Source organism: Pieris brassicae, chromosome 3 (assembly GCF_905147105.1).
Source record: "Pieris brassicae chromosome 3, ilPieBrab1.1, whole genome shotgun sequence".
In the NCBI taxonomy this organism is placed as follows: Eukaryota; Metazoa; Arthropoda; class Insecta; order Lepidoptera; family Pieridae; genus Pieris; species Pieris brassicae.
This window is the reverse complement of record NC_059667.1, coordinates 872,947-888,582: the sequence shown is the minus strand read 5'-3', so window position 1 is coordinate 888,582 and position 15,636 is coordinate 872,947. Positions and strand designations below refer to the sequence as shown.

The 15,636-nt window shown below is 38.5% G+C and overlaps 1 protein-coding gene across 4 annotated transcripts in view; it reads right to left on the bottom strand.

Moving 5' to 3' along the window:
• Positions 1-15,636, bottom strand: part of LOC123706968 (transmembrane protein KIAA1109) — a 53,245-nt gene that overhangs the window by 25,620 nt on the left and 11,989 nt on the right. The window contains exons 9-26 of one of the 4 annotated variants that reach the window (XM_045656655.1): positions 15,449-15,574; positions 14,542-14,647; positions 14,155-14,208; positions 11,978-12,070; positions 11,002-11,144; positions 10,213-10,399; positions 9,714-9,848; positions 8,711-8,922; positions 7,930-8,050; positions 7,668-7,856; positions 6,494-6,683; positions 5,857-5,991; positions 5,187-5,354; positions 4,308-4,485; positions 1,822-2,001; positions 1,203-1,349; positions 612-726; positions 400-530 (exon numbers count right to left, since the gene is read on the bottom strand). In XM_045656655.1, coding sequence (XP_045512611.1) covers positions 400-530; positions 612-726; positions 1,203-1,349; positions 1,822-2,001; positions 4,308-4,485; positions 5,187-5,354; positions 5,857-5,991; positions 6,494-6,683; positions 7,668-7,856; positions 7,930-8,050; positions 8,711-8,922; positions 9,714-9,848; positions 10,213-10,399; positions 11,002-11,144; positions 11,978-12,070; positions 14,155-14,208; positions 14,542-14,647; positions 15,449-15,574 — 2,610 coding nt within the window. The remainder of the gene's footprint in view (positions 1-399; positions 531-611; positions 727-1,202; positions 1,350-1,821; positions 2,002-4,307; positions 4,486-5,186; positions 5,355-5,856; positions 5,992-6,493; positions 6,684-7,667; positions 7,857-7,929; positions 8,051-8,710; positions 8,923-9,713; positions 9,849-10,212; positions 10,400-11,001; positions 11,145-11,977; positions 12,071-14,154; positions 14,209-14,541; positions 14,648-15,448; positions 15,575-15,636) is intronic. The other 3 variants (XM_045656658.1, XM_045656657.1, XM_045656659.1) reach the window with 3 other exon arrangements.

The window sequence follows — 15,636 nt, the reverse complement described above, 5'->3', positions numbered from 1 at the left end:
ACAACTTTCTCTACAGCTGTGATACTTTTGACATTCAACACCTTTTGACTTTAGTCACCGTGACCACGCACGCTGTTGAGCATGCGAAACGTCGAGAAAAATTCAAAAATATGTAAAATAATTATAAGTTTATAATCATAGCTTCAATCCGTTAAAAAAGCGTTTTCTTTAAATGTGTAAAAATTCTCTTAAAAAAGACAATACTAGAATTATACATTGTAAGATTATCAAAATATGTTAGTGAATTGTTAATTTTTAGTACTTTAATGCTTTGTTTCATTTCAGAAGATGATTAAAAAATTCTCGCTGAAACCAAAGAAACTTGGAAACTCGCTTCTGAAATATTTTAAAGAAAATTCATCTAGATTTTTGAGCAGAAATTTCAAAATTTTGTCAAACCTTCATAAAAACTTTCTGCACGAAGACCAGGTGGTTCAAAAGGTCAGTAGACAGGGTGTGCTCAAAGAGGCCGATGTCGGCCGTGGCTGCCAAGTAACGCCCTGCCATTAGGACGGCTCCTTCCTCGCCAGCTACAACATCGGATATAAAACTTAAAATATATGTTTTACAAGCACTAAATATCAAAATTGAGTTGAAAAATTTATATTAACATTGCGCTTGATCCGCTCCGGGTGCGTCGTTGGGAGCGCAGTCTAGTACGCGTGCGCGGCACGACACCGCTGGAAGTGCCACTGATGCTGCAGCTGGGATATTTGCTTCTGTCACCTGAAATCAAATTTTCAAAATGGTCCTTCGATCCAGAATATTACATATGAGAAATTCATTGTTATGTATTTGCTTGTGATAAAAACTTAACTTAACCAATGTACAGAAATGGGATGCCATCTCAAACAATTACATAGCCTGCATCGATTGCAGGACACGGCCATAAGGTGTGATTTATGACCGACAATAAATTATAGATTTGTGTGTTTTCTGTTAAATTATTTGTATTTAATATTCATTATTGTTGTTTTTTTTGTACTCTTTAATCATGTTTTGCCTGTTGTTGTACTTTTTTTTACTATTGTAATATTGTATTCCAATATTTACTCATGTAAGTGAATTTTGTAATGTCTTGATCAGAAATATATGCATATTTTAAGCGTCTGTTACGTTATTTAAACTCATTATGCAGTTTCTTCAGGAATTTAAAGATTTGGTTTAATAAACTGCCTTCTTATATACAGCTTTCAACTCACCTGGAGCTTAGTTACAAAGCTGAGCGAGTGATGTGGTAACTCCACGGTAAAATGCGCCTTGCCAGCCGTCACGCCCGAGCTGTGGACGCGCTCCATCTTATACTGGGCTTGAAGTGATGGTAAGAGAGCCGCTGTTATACTCAGACTCTGCAAAGTTATTCTTGATCATTTTCACTATTATTGATCTCTTTAATAAGGAGCTGTATTGTCTATATTTTGTAAATATATGAAGTAAATCACTCTGCGTCTATTGTATTAATCATTATTTCAATCCTATTTTGTATACGATCTATAAATGTGGTTTGAAATAATACAAGTGCTTAGTAACTAACGTCTTGTTTTTGAAAGGAGTACTAGAATTTTTCTAGCGAATTTAACATTCGCTCGAACGGTGAGGAAACCGGCTTGCCTTAGACCATAAAATGGATGGCGTGTATCTGTAGATACAGAAATCTGAAGCTTAATTAACTTAATATACTATTAAATTATATAAATAAAAACACAGCAAACACTAATTTATATTAATTTAAATACAATAAATTCCCAATTATATGCCTTAGTATACGTTTTATGTTGTTTATGATTTTTTATATCATTGCTAAACTTTAGTTTCACCTACCTGCAGCACTACGGAAAACTGCAGATGTAGCGGCTGTAGCAGGGGCGTATCGGCTGCCGGAGGAACTCGGGGAGGGGGTGGTGCAGCGGGAGGGCTGCCCTCTTCCTCAGAACCGTCCGCCCCTCCCGGTCCGGCTCCCCCTCGGGACATTCGGGACGAAGTACGCGTTACGCCTAGCTCCTGGAAATATTTTTTGATGAGCTTATGTAAACATAAGCTAAAATTTCGAAAAGTACATCATTATTTTTTCTTTGTACAGTGAGCCTTATATTAAGCATTCTGGAGTTGTTGACTTTGTACCAAAGAACGAGTTTATTAATTAAAAAGGAACAAATCTATAAATTCATCGTGAACCGAATGCATTGAAAAGTGGTCGTCGTATCACATTTGGGACCTTGTTCCTCCTTCGTTTTTTTATGTACGATACAACAGTTTTGCTGTCGCTTTGCAAGATTACCGTCGAGTTCTTTAGGACCTCGGATGACAAAGAGATTGCTGCTACCACAGCGTGCATCTCCTATAGATTGCAATGCCACTCCATCCGACTTTTGAGTCCAAGAACCTTTGAGGCAACGGTGACAATGTAATTCACATGCCTTGTTTCGATTTGAATCAGTGTCGTGTGACTGAGGTTATGCAACCACCATACCATGACTTGATTCACTTCATCTGCAAGAGGACTCGGGCAAAGAGGAGATTTCCTTAATGCATTGCTGTGTCGCTGCAGCGTTTGGCAATGCAACCTTCCCCGGTGGGTGATGAAGGTCGCAAAATTTAGATACCCTAACAGGCTTGAGGGTCCAATTGCCGGCTGACAAGCGTGTTATCAGGCACTGACGAAATTTGATTACTTTCTCTGCGGGTAAGGACTTTGCATTTGATAGTGTGTCCCACGTAATACCCAGAAAATCGATCGATGATCGATGGGGTGTATATCGATTTCTCTAGATTTATGGTCCAGCCCAAGTTCTTCAAAAAGGTCATGGCTATGAGAACCTGGGAGTTTAGAATTGTTCTGTTCCGATGGACCAGTAAGTAATCGTCCAAGAAAACGATCACTCGTAAGCCCTCACGGCATAATAGCTCTGCTGTCCAATTTGTCACAGACGCAAACATTTTCGGAGCTATGGCCAACCCAAAAGGTAGACGCGTCATGTTCAATGTTCGAGGGAAATCGATACATAGTAATAGGCCTGGCCGACATCCAGCTTTACCACCCAATCGCCTTTTTGTAGGAAATTTGGCATTTGGTGGTGATGAAACAGATGTATAGGTTCTGGTTTCATGAACTGATTTAAGGATGTCATGTTGAAAATGACTATTTTTTCCGTTGTTGTGGAGATATGAACAACGGAGTCAGCGGCGCTGGCTCGAGAATATTATCTAGAATCATGGTATTGATTTCCAACGACATTGCAGTTGAAACAGGCGTTTGCAACTTTATTACGATTTCCCGCGTTGGTAGTACTAATGGCGGTTTTCCATTGAAAGATATTCGAGCGGAGGTTATTATTTTTAGAATGGAAGAAGGAGGTTTTAATTTCACCCAATTTTTGTGATAGTTCCTTAAACAACGGCCCGAAAAGCCCATTAAGTAATTTGTGGTTGTATTTATTTGCTGTTATATTTACGGCCCCCCCCCCCCCTTTTCTTCTTTTCGTTCGTTCGTTTTGAGTTGTATTAGTTACCAGGAAAGGGCTTTTGACTGACCTGAGACGATAAAGCCACAGGCGATTTAGAACGTATGGGTGATTTAACGCGTATTGTTTTAGGTTGGTACCCGCGAATTCTGTCAATACTACCCACTTTTTGTAAATATGTAGATAATTGTTCAGGATTAAAGATGTATTCTGAAAAAGGGGAAATTTTATCTAAATCTTCTCTAACGTCTTTAATTTTTATAGTACGAGATAGTAATTTACGAGAAGAATCCCGTGAATTACAGCGCACGTGGCTATTTCGTCTTTGTTTTGGCGGCGGTTCTTCATCCTATAAATACATTTTAGGTCGATATAACTTTAAATTTACTGCTTCGTTTTGAAGCTTGCCCTAGCGACTGTGCTTGACGAAAAACGACGCAACAATGAACAAGAATTCTGGCGGGTTGTTTTAGCGCGGTAAAAAAAGTTAGTTCCAGTTTCAAACGTTGGGCGCTGGCGGCGGTGACACGTGACAGAAAAGGGTCGGATACTAGCCATTTGGACGGAAACGAAAACAATGTACACTCATAAAGGACCTCAACGTCACCCAATGAAACACAATTTCATAGAATTATAACCTAATCTAAAACTAACATGGCTGTTGCGATCTATTTCAGGAAATAAATATATAAACGAGTATTACTAACATTTAGCACAAAACAATTTCCGTAAAATAAAGACATCCTAATGAAATATTTAGCAAAAATTCTGAAAAAACCGCGAGGCAAGCGATATACCATTTCAATTTACTACCAGCAGACTTTCACCATCATTCTGCAATATTACCTGTAACGTAGACGACAGCTGTCGACTAGACCTCGTCATGACCCCGTGTAAGGCAACGGGATGCTGCGGCAAATCGATTCGGACTCCGCCAATAGAGCCGAGGGCCGTGGCTCCCAGGCGCCCTCCCTCCCACGAGTACAAAGCCTGAGATTTGCCAACACTCACTCGTACTACTGTCCTGTTGGAATTAAATAAAGACTCTTTAGTGTTTTTCAATATTTTGATTATCTTAAAACTCTCATATTTACATTTAAAATTAATTTGTATTCAAACTTTATCGAAATCTTTGTGTCGTGACGCGTACGTACGACGTACACGATCTAAGAACCGATTCAGCTCCCAAAATAGCAAATCCGGCGACGCAAATTCGTCAAAGACATGATTGTTTTTATAGTTTTTTATACGTACGTGAACGAAAATCAAGTTGCATACGTAAATAAGTATATATACTAAGGACATCTAATAGCAAATAAAGAAGGAATATTTGGAAAAGATACTGGACACTGAAGTAATGATAAACAGAAACTTCAACATGTTTTACAAGAGAAAAGTCTTTGATGCCTGTATATTACCGTGTCTGACGTACGCATGTCAAACCTGGTCACTCACTGACAAACAAGAAACCTAACTAAGAGTGTGAAAATAGTGTCAAAATGAGTCTTCTAGGTCTGAAGTTGAAAGATAGAGTAAAACTAGAAGAAACAAAAGTTATGACAAAGTTTAGAAATGCTGTTACTTCTAGTAAGAATATACTAAATTTATTATGATTATCATTTGTGAGTTAATAAGAAAGTCATTAGCCAATTCAGATATCCTGACATCAGGTAAAAAAGCACTATTGGGTAATAAACTTATTTGGGTTTAATATTGTCAACTTACTGATGATTAGGAGCGACACCTTCGAGTAGAACAATGGCCGTCCTTCCCAAGTTACCGCCGAGGGCCCATTGACGAGCACGGGACGCGGAAAGCGAGCCTTGCAGTGACGTTATTTCCGCTTCCAGCTTCAGACCGGAAAGCGATGCTAGGAGTCGCGTACGGTGTATTCTAAAATAAAAATAAATCAATGGCGCTACAATCTTTTTAGGTCTGGGCCTCAGATTTCTGTATCTGCTGCATGATCATTTGTTTAATAGACAAGTAGGTGATCAGCCTTCTGTGCCTGACGCACTCCGTAGACTTTTGGGTCTAAGGCAAGCCGGTTTCCTCCCGATGTTTTCCTTCACCGTTTGACCTAATGTTAAATGCGCACATAGAGGGAAGTACTTTGGAGCACACCCGAGGTTCGAACCTACGACTGAAGCCACTAGGCCAACACTGCTCGTTCTTCTTCATTCTAAAATAAATCATGTAAACATTATTTAGTTACTTCGATGTTTCAGGTTGACTTAATTGAGGTACGTATACGTATACGTACTTACGTGTGTATACGTAGCAAAGCATTTAGCTCTAGCTCTCTCTCTCTCTAGCTATTATTTATTTATGTATATAAATAGGTGTTAATAATTATTTTGTTAAGTAAAATACAAGTTAGGAGTAATATTCGTACCTAGCAGCCCCCATGACGACGATGCCGGAACCAGTTGCAGTGGAAGAGGAATTGCTGTTGTTCTGTTCCCGTGAGCTGGGACGCCCCGTGCCTTTGACTCGATAGGCCTCTGGCAACTCCGTTGATACTGAGAACCTGCAATAATGACCGATCAGCATTTATATTATTTAGTATCATGAACGTATACTGAACGAACAATGAAGCTGTGTATTCGGACAATTCACTAGGTTTAACCCAGCCCAGGACAGTGAATTCCGGAAAGAGGGTTACTTCTTAGGAGGAAGCACAATTTATAAACTAAATAAACAAATCAGTGACGCTACAACCTTTTTTAGGTCTGGGCCTCAGATTTCTGTAAGTGTTTCATGATTATTTGTCAATCTGGCGTGTGTCACACACGCCGTCGACTTTTTGGGGTCTAAAGCAAGCCGGTTTCCTCACGATATTTTCCTTCATTGTTCGAGCGAATGTATAATGCGCATCTACAGCGTACAGCTGGGTATCGAAACTACGATCTCAGGGATGAGTTGCAGGCTAAAGCGCACAATTTATAGATTGCTTAAAAGAATTAAGAATTTCCATTCTCATTGCCTAAATACTGCAGGTATTAAGCGAATGAATTTACAATATTCGTTACCTGTGCGTTATTGTGTCCGCATCCGGCATGTTGGCGTACAACTCCAGCAGCTGATACAGGGTGCGCCAACAGCGCGGTGCTAAGTTGACGCTGGTGGGTTCCGGGATTGTGGGAGTGGGGGGAGCCTCATCCGGTGCCACCTCCGCATTGTACATGGGTGTGTGGGCGCCTTCGTTTAGGGAACTGTAGCCTAGAACACGAATGGATCGGTACTAGAAACTGTATTCTTTCAAAAAAGAGTCGTTTGAAGAAAATGTTTTTTTTTTAAATATACGAAAACCAGCTAAGGTACGAACAAAGGCGTTTTTTGCTCACTCAGGCTCATGGGCGGATCGTGAATTTGTGGGGCTCTGGGCTAGTATCGGGAACTCCTCCGTAATAGACGCACACGCAAAAAATTACACTGACCGAATACAAAGCGTCGGGGAATTCCCCGCTCCCCGTTGATTGAACTCAGGGTTCATTATGATTGGATATATTAAAATTTCAGTTTTTTTAAATATCTGAACTTATGACTTTCAATAAAGCAGTTACATGGAAAAAGGCCTTACGTTTTCTTGCATCATGTAGACATAGACATAACATTTATTACTAACAAAACACACAGAAACACATAAAATAACAATAACACATAAATAATAATAATAGAGGTTTTTTTAAAGAAAAAGCTTTAATTGTGTAATGCGTGTGTGCTGTGGTTGTAATTGGCCCTGGCTCAGCATTATGCTGAGGAGCAGAGTTGTTCCACAGCGCTGGTCATGTAGATCGATCATCCACAGTAGACACATATCACAAATCATACATTTTTCACATACAACTTTCAAATTCATCCCCCCCCCCCCACCTCAACACCTTCAAGTTCTGTTAATTTACGCGGTATCTTTAAAATATCATTTTGGCCTTTCCCCAATACATTCAAAATATTTAATATTTAAAAAAAAAAACACTTAAGTCACTTAAATTATAAGTATGAAAAGAAATCACAAAGAAATTGTTAACGAAACACAAAAAAATTTCAAAACAGAAATTCAATTTCAAACATTTTGAATAAACTTTCAAATCCCCCCCTTTCAAATCAATTGCCCCTCTGTGGGGCGCCCGTGGGTTGTCCCACTTTGGGAAACACTGCCTTATACTGTTCGTTAAGAAAAACACTTGGCCTATTTCTACTAACCAAGTCGTCCCTTGACACTTTTTCCCGTCGATCTGAGCTTCTGGGCGAAGGACTGGGGCCTCGGCCGAGGAGGGGGACTCAAACCCTTTTCGGAAGTGACGTCAGAGCTGTTGGGCTCCCACTTAGGGTCCAGACCCACAAACACATCCTTGTCCAGTGACGTCACGCTCACCAGGTTCTCACGGTATTCTGGAAAAGGTAAATCGTACATGACTAATACTATCGCGTGAAATAGAGATTAAGCAATGAAGCTTATACGCACCGGAAGGCCGCTTGTGCGGTCTGGGTCGGTCGGTGCGTGCGCGCAGCTCGGTGTGAGTGTCTTTTACGTTTTGGTACATATTGCTTATTTGGTGAAGAAGACGGAGTAGCGGCATGTTGACCTGCAAATAAAAACAAAAAATACTTAATTGATGTGGTATAACTAAATAGCGCGGAAAGTAACACCCAAGCTTTTTATCAATACAACAATTCCTGAAGAAGAGTAACTGCATTCGATATATAATAAATAGTATATATAGAGCAGTGTGGGCCTAGTGGCTTCAATGTGTGACTCTGATCTCTGAGGCGGTAGGTTCGAGCCCCGGCTGTGCACGAATGGTCTTATTTTTTTGAATTTAAAACACCTAAAACTGCCTTAATTATTTTAAATTAATTGCATCTTTAAACATCCTTTTTTTTAAAAAAAACAGGGGCATACCGGCTGAAGGTTCACCTGATGTTAAGTGATACCCACATGGACATATTCAATACCCAAGGGGTTCGCGAATGCGTTGCGGGCCTTTTGATACGCTCTTTTCTTGAAGGACTAAGTCGAATTGGTTCCGAAATACTTCAGTGGACAGTTGGTTTCATATAATGGTGGTGCGCGGTAATATTCTATCTCGACGACTGATGATGAAACTCAGCTGCAGGTATTCGAGATCCAATAAAATAGAGCCTTCTGGCAATGTGAGTTTCCATGGGCGGCGGTATCACTTATCATCAGGTGAGGATCCTGCCCGTCTACCTCACGGTAAAAAAGGCAGTAATTTAAAACTCACCTGTTGCGATATGAACCGTATACTCAAGTTACAGTTGATCATAGTACTGATATGTTTCTTGAGTTGTCCTCTCGAAATGTAGACCACGTTCTGTTTCTGGACCAGCTCATCCACGGCGACATCCGCCACTTTCTTGACGAGAACGTCCACCGATATCTTCTCGCAGAGGAACGCCGGACTTTCCGATGCCTGGTCTCCTTGGCTCTGGGACGCTGGAATGGTAGTTTGTCGTAACATAGCTTTTACAAATTGAAGGAAAACCATTTTTTTACCGGATCAAAGCTATTTGTATTATTATAAACGTATAATTATTTTAAATTTAATTTTTTCCGACGTTTCGCATGCTCAACAGCGTGCGTGGTCACGGTGACTGAAGACAAAAGGTGTTGAATGTCAAACAGTATCACAGCTGTAGAGAAAGTTGTGTTGTCTGTATTTATTTCCCCGGAGTTGGTATCGACTAACAGATGAAGGGTTTTTGCAGAAATGACTCACGGTGTCCTCTATTTTCGCGGATTGTTTGTCTTGGGGTTTTAATTTGGATATTATTGGATCCCAGGTGTTTTATTTAAGGCCGTCTTTATTTAAATTGGGGTGTTTTTTGATTTCAATGGCTTCGCGTACCAATCTTGGGTAGAATCTTTTTTCTTTCGCAAGTACTTTCGTACAAGCGTATGTAATGATTAGGCCTATCTAGTGTGTGTTTACAGACTGCTGATTTTGTGTGTCGTCTATGTATTATAAGTTATAATACAAATAGCTTTAATCCGGTTAAAAAAATTGTTTTCTTTCAATACGGATAGTTAATAAAAACTACTGAAAAGTAGAATTATTACAACATTATGAGGGACACAAATGGAACAAAGATAACGGATATTATACTATCTAAGGGCGATGGAATAAGGGATGGTAGCTTTCAACCACGACTTCACCTCGATCAAACGTCTGAAAATGTATGTAAACCTGTAAAAAATCATGTTATCATTTTAATAAGACAAAATACCTTTTCCCTTGTGTCTACCCAATTCACTGACTACTATATGGACACGCAGTGCGTCAAGCCATCCCGCTAAAGACACCGAGCATCCCAGGGCATCCAGACCTGAACTTCCATCTCCACTGCCTTCTTTCGCCTCACCTAAAATGATTACCAAGGAATTCAAATATGGACAATGGCCATACACTTTTGCGTCACCTAGTTAAACGTATAGGGAGGCAAACGAGCCCACGTGACGCCCAAAAAAGCAGTAATTGCAGCCCATGGACACCCATTTAAGTGAATGCGTTACCGGCCTTTGAGGGAGGAGTATACTCTTTCTTTAAATGTCGTTTCTCCCGGAGTCTATTATACAGTAAGCTGGTTCGCAAAAGAAAGTGTCTTGCGGAAGACTTCCAGTTATCAAGTTCTTTCTTTTCAGTAAGTTTTGATAAGGAACTTGTTATCTTCAGATACTTTAATTCTGATCAGGTCATTGTTGACTAAATTGGAATGTAATTCTCACCCTTTCCTTGTGCGACCTGATGGGGCGAAACACCAAGGGCAGCCAGGAATGGCTGGAATACCAAGTGAGCATCCAGCAACATGAGAGATCCCTGAAGAGGATACAAGCTGCAGGCCGGAAAGGATTGCGCCACCACGCGAGGGTTCATCTTCGACGGTGGTATCATTGGTTTCTTACTTTTGGGTTCCTGTTAATTAAAATATTGTTAACCGACTTGAATAGTATACTCTTTTGTTAACATAGCTTTTACACATTGAAAGAAAACACTTTTTTACCGGATTGAAACTATGTAGAAGTCACCGTGACCACGCACGCTGTAAAGCACGCGAAACGTCGGGAGTAATTTAAAATTACACAAAATAATTATAAGTTTATAATAATAAACCGACTTGAAGAAAGATTATGCATGCTGTTAAAATACGGAAAGTCGTATTTGGACACGTCGCTCCGTGAAGCCAGCGAAGTGCTCAGAAGACTTCTGTGCCAGCTGGATGACGCACAACGGACCCAGTGAGAGTCCAAATACGGAAACTGAATCCACCAACCTTAAACTTTTTACCTTTTTCATCTCGGACTTGTTCCAGTCGATAATGATGGGCAAACTTCAAGGAAAGAGGCTGAAGGAAGAATATGAAGGTCACCAGATGTTAAGTGAAAAATACCCATATTACCAGAGGGCTCGAAAGGGCGTTGCTGACCTTTTTATTCACCTGTACTAAATTTACTAATGCATAGAATTTTAACCTTGCTCATGAATTCCACTTAAAAACAATTTTTTTTAATACATACTACTTTTATAGGCTCCTGCTTGGCCATCCACTGGTAGAGATCCTCTCTCGCGCGGTCAGCTGCAATATGGTCCTGACTGCCCAGAGAGTACAAGGACGGATTGGAGCCTACCGTTGGGAGATCTTCCTTTAAGGTCCCATAATCTGTAATAGTTGAGAGAATTATATGTTTGAACATTTTTAAATCAATTTGGCTGTTACCAACCCGACATGATTATCGTTTTAGCTTTAGTTCTGACTTGTACACCACTTGTAACCCTATAATGGGAACCACTAGGATGGTAATTTTTTTATTATCTTTATGAGGAGGATTTCTTAGTAAGAATACTTCATTAGGACCAAATTTACATTGAAAATATTGTGGATCAATAAATCCAGCTGCCCACTGAAGTATTTCCAAACCAATTCAACTTAGGGTCCTTCAAGAAAAGAGCGGACCAATTCTTAAAAGGCCGGCAACGCACTTGCGAGCCTTCTGGCAATGTGAGTGTACATGGGCGGCGGTACCGCTTAACATCAGGTAAGCCTCTTGCCCGTTTGCCTCCTATTACATAAAAAAAAATATTTATATTTCAGTTGAATTTCGTTTATAGTTAAATGATTTTGTTAATTTACAAAAAGACATTGTAATAATTTAAATTATACTAAATGCAATAGAACAACCTCCATCCTTCACCTTAAGATATACGTATTAAGTGCACTAAAAAGCCAGACCCAGAAGACCCACACATGAAAGAAATACGGATTATTGCTGTGGCAACCAAAAGGCCGTAACCATGGTAACAAACATCTTTAGGCCATGTCTTATAAAAAGGCTGGTCTACGCATCATGAAGCCCATCGTTGTGTAATAAGAAGTTAGCCTTTAAATCTATTAATATTTACCCGTAGTAAAACTAATAAATAATAATGATTCGGAGCACGCCAATGAAATTAGCTTTATTTATATATATACAAAGGCAGCAAGGTCTGACTCACTAGCAATGGCGTCGTCCTGGAACGGCGTCTTGCGCGTTGAGAAAGGCAGAGATGGAAACACAAGGCTCGCTCGAGTCGTTTGGCCCGCACGCACTACACATATTTACATAATCGATTATACAATTGTTTTATTGTTTATACGATGTATTAGAGAGAGTTTATTAGCTTCTTAAGGAATCTTTATTCTTTAGACGCGTTAAATTTTGACTTTATTAAGTACTTTCTATGAATTTAAATAATTAAATTAAATTCCTCGAGAATGTTCACTCTAGGAACACCTTCTAATACCCTTAAATTTCAATTAAAATCTCCTATTTTTTTTTTGTTATAGGGTAGGGCGGGGCTAGTTGAGTAATTTTTCACTTCAGCTCATATAGCTCCTCGATGATAAGTCTCAACGAGTTGTTATTCGTCCTGATGGATAAGTAATTTATCCCTTAACAAAAGTATCTACAGTATGTTTTGTAACAGGTCCAATATAATAGCTACAGTTGTTTAAATGCAGAAAGTCAAGTATGTTAAATGTAGTTGAGCAAGGGTATGTATATTAATTTGAGATGAAGTAAAATATGTGTTTGACAATCAGCCCTTTGTTTTTAGTATTTTATCGAAAAAACAACAAAACTTGAAGCAATTTTCTTTGTTAATTGACCTAAACTTGAATCAACAACACATGAACTTCCATATATATCCATTAATTCCACTAATTTCACAAAATAAACAAAACCACGGGCACTTGACTCAGTCCTCCAGTTGCCTTTAGCGATTGCGAGGTGATCACTCCTTCCACGACTCCTTCTTTTCGCTATTTGAGACCCCCGTGTACGGTGAATAGTTTGCGAGATATTTCGATTGACCAACTTGTCCCTATGCTCAACTAGCCCCGCTCTACCCTACTCTCGGTTTTAGAGGTAACTTCAATTTCGACACTGGAGTATTATATGTCGGAGAATGAATATTTTAAAATTCCCGCCACTCTGAAGTTAGTCGTAGAATGCGGTGTGGTATGGTAAGGTAGACTGTGAACGTTGACAATTGACGATGCTTAGTCTGTGTGATCTACCAAATGTCAGTGGCGCGACTGTTTCGTGGCAGTAAGTGAATTATTTAGTCACTTGAGTTTCGACCGTCGCCTGCGCCGGACGTGCGCACTGACTGTGTCATAATGTCGGACGACGGTAGTAACACCAATTTTGCAATTATTAATCGCGTTGAATCTGCGACATATATATTTTTGTTGTTTCAGTTATAGCCACGCTTGGAATTTATATTTTGTTTAGTTGTCAGATGGGTTCTAGGCTTAGTATAAATTGTGTAGATTTGTGCTTTTATTAAGTAACATAAACAACTTTCGTATGAATTACCCCCTAAATTTTGGGGGAAGAATCCCAAGTTGGCATCACTGAAATAAATGTTTTTAAAATTGGATGAACCGTTTTTGGAGATCTACAGTAGCTGTTTTCATTGAAGATATTTTATTTAAGAACATTTGAGATAGCTGAAGCTTTATAAGACAGGCTTACGAAACTTTCCATACATCCGTGTTTAAAATATATACTAAAAGTTTTTCCTTAAAATGCAAATAAAACCAATACTAAAACACCGTATAGTAAGAGGATGTAATTAATGAAAAAATATAAATTGTACATAAAGGAAATCTTAAATAATTACAATAAAAGCATAGCACAGTATTGTTAATACATGCTTAGCATTTAGCAACCATTGATACTTAATAATTTGGATTATAGACAAGTTATGAGAGCAAAAAAAAAACACACACCAATAAAATCCGCAAACCATAAGCCACAACATACACCAACAGTATTTTGTGAAGCCATATACATAATAATACAGTAAAAAAATTAGATATTTTGTCCACCAATAAGGCAGTTGACCCTTATCGTGTTTATGAATTTGATTAGTTATTAGTATACGTTCACACGCCAATTGCAAATTTATTTATATATAGCCAAGTAATGTTCCGTTCTGATAATGAACTCATTCTTTTTAATATTCTATGTACAAAAACCAATCTTCGATAACGATTGTACGTATTATTCCAATCCATTTGCCACGTTTTTTCAGTACCAAAAATATCAGTAATTAAAATTATGTATGATAAAAATAAAAATAGTTAATGGCTTCACAATATACGTATACGTATACGCAGTACGCACCAGAAGGCGGCGTAGACGGGTACGAGTGCGGACGACATGCCGAACGCACCGACGCTTCACAAATCACAACACATTATTACTTATATGTATTTAAAAATCATTCATCAATCTAGATAAATCCATTATGTTTGTCATTTACGCTATATATTAAGAGTTTAGTATTAATATCTGTAATTAGAATTGATATTGCATGGTCTAACAATTCGTATTAAATAGCCTTTACAGTATATAATTGGCTTATTTTCAAGCTAATCTAACTTTTGACAAAGTAAAATCGATATTAAACAATGTTCGTTATATTTTAATTTAGAATTAATAAGTTATTGCCTCATGCAGTCATTAGTAACTTAGTAACAATATTAGTTTTATATAAAATCCAATACATACCCGGTAAGGCAGAGGTCAGTTTGTCTGCCTCCATGTTGAGGAGCAGACAGTTCTCATCGAGCCCTTCGTTGTCGAACTGGTATTCTTGCCAACCTTCCACCGAGTCCTAGTAATATGAAATAGTTTAGAATTTTCTTTATTCGACTTAGTCCTTCAAGAAAAGTGCTATTGTGTTCGAGGCGTCTGCGAATGTAAGTGTCCATGGGCGGCGGTATCACTTAACATCGTTTGCCACGGCGACTGTCTTTGTATTTTTTTTTCTATTAGATAGACAAACTAAAATACACCAATGTGTTATAAATATTCTGAAATCAAATACACAGTAACCAGATTTAAAATTATGCCTTCCTTGGCTTAAATTTTTTTATATACACACCACATGACACTTAAAATTTGTGATTTGTATTAATTGATACAATTATCTAGACGTGTTTAATAAAGAATGTTACTTGCAATGTGAAAAATATTTAGTTGATATATCTATAGTTAATTTGAAACTTATCAGGGATTAAATAAAGTAAATATGAGAGCACCATGTATCTACATAATAATTTAGTTATCTGCTGCATTGTTTTTTTTATAACACGATGCACCTATTTTATTTTAGTACAGTAAGTTTTTTGTTCTCGCAACATGGTCTTCACATATAATTATCACATCAATGTATACAAAATATTATAAAAACTAACAATTAAATATTGAGTGAGCAACTTCAGTCAAAGACACGACAGGTGCATGATAAACCTCTCATCTCATTTATATACGGAAGCTTGGACTTGAACAAATAATCGCATGCCGAGCAAGATACTACTCCTTCAACTTCAACCCAGAGAACCAATTAACATTAATTTTATTTAATATATCACGAGTTCACCGTAGTCCGTCCTAGTCTTAAGCAAATTCGTACCTCGATTAAGTCCGGCAAAGCAAACGTCACAGCAACTGGCTTCATAACTTTACTCTTATAGCTGTGCTCCAGAAGCAAGGGTGTGTAGAGAATGTTCTTCCATTGTCGAGTAAGTACTATCACTCCCTGAAATTCGGTTAAGACATATCTACTTTAACTACGCTTTCTAAACTATAATTTGACTCGAG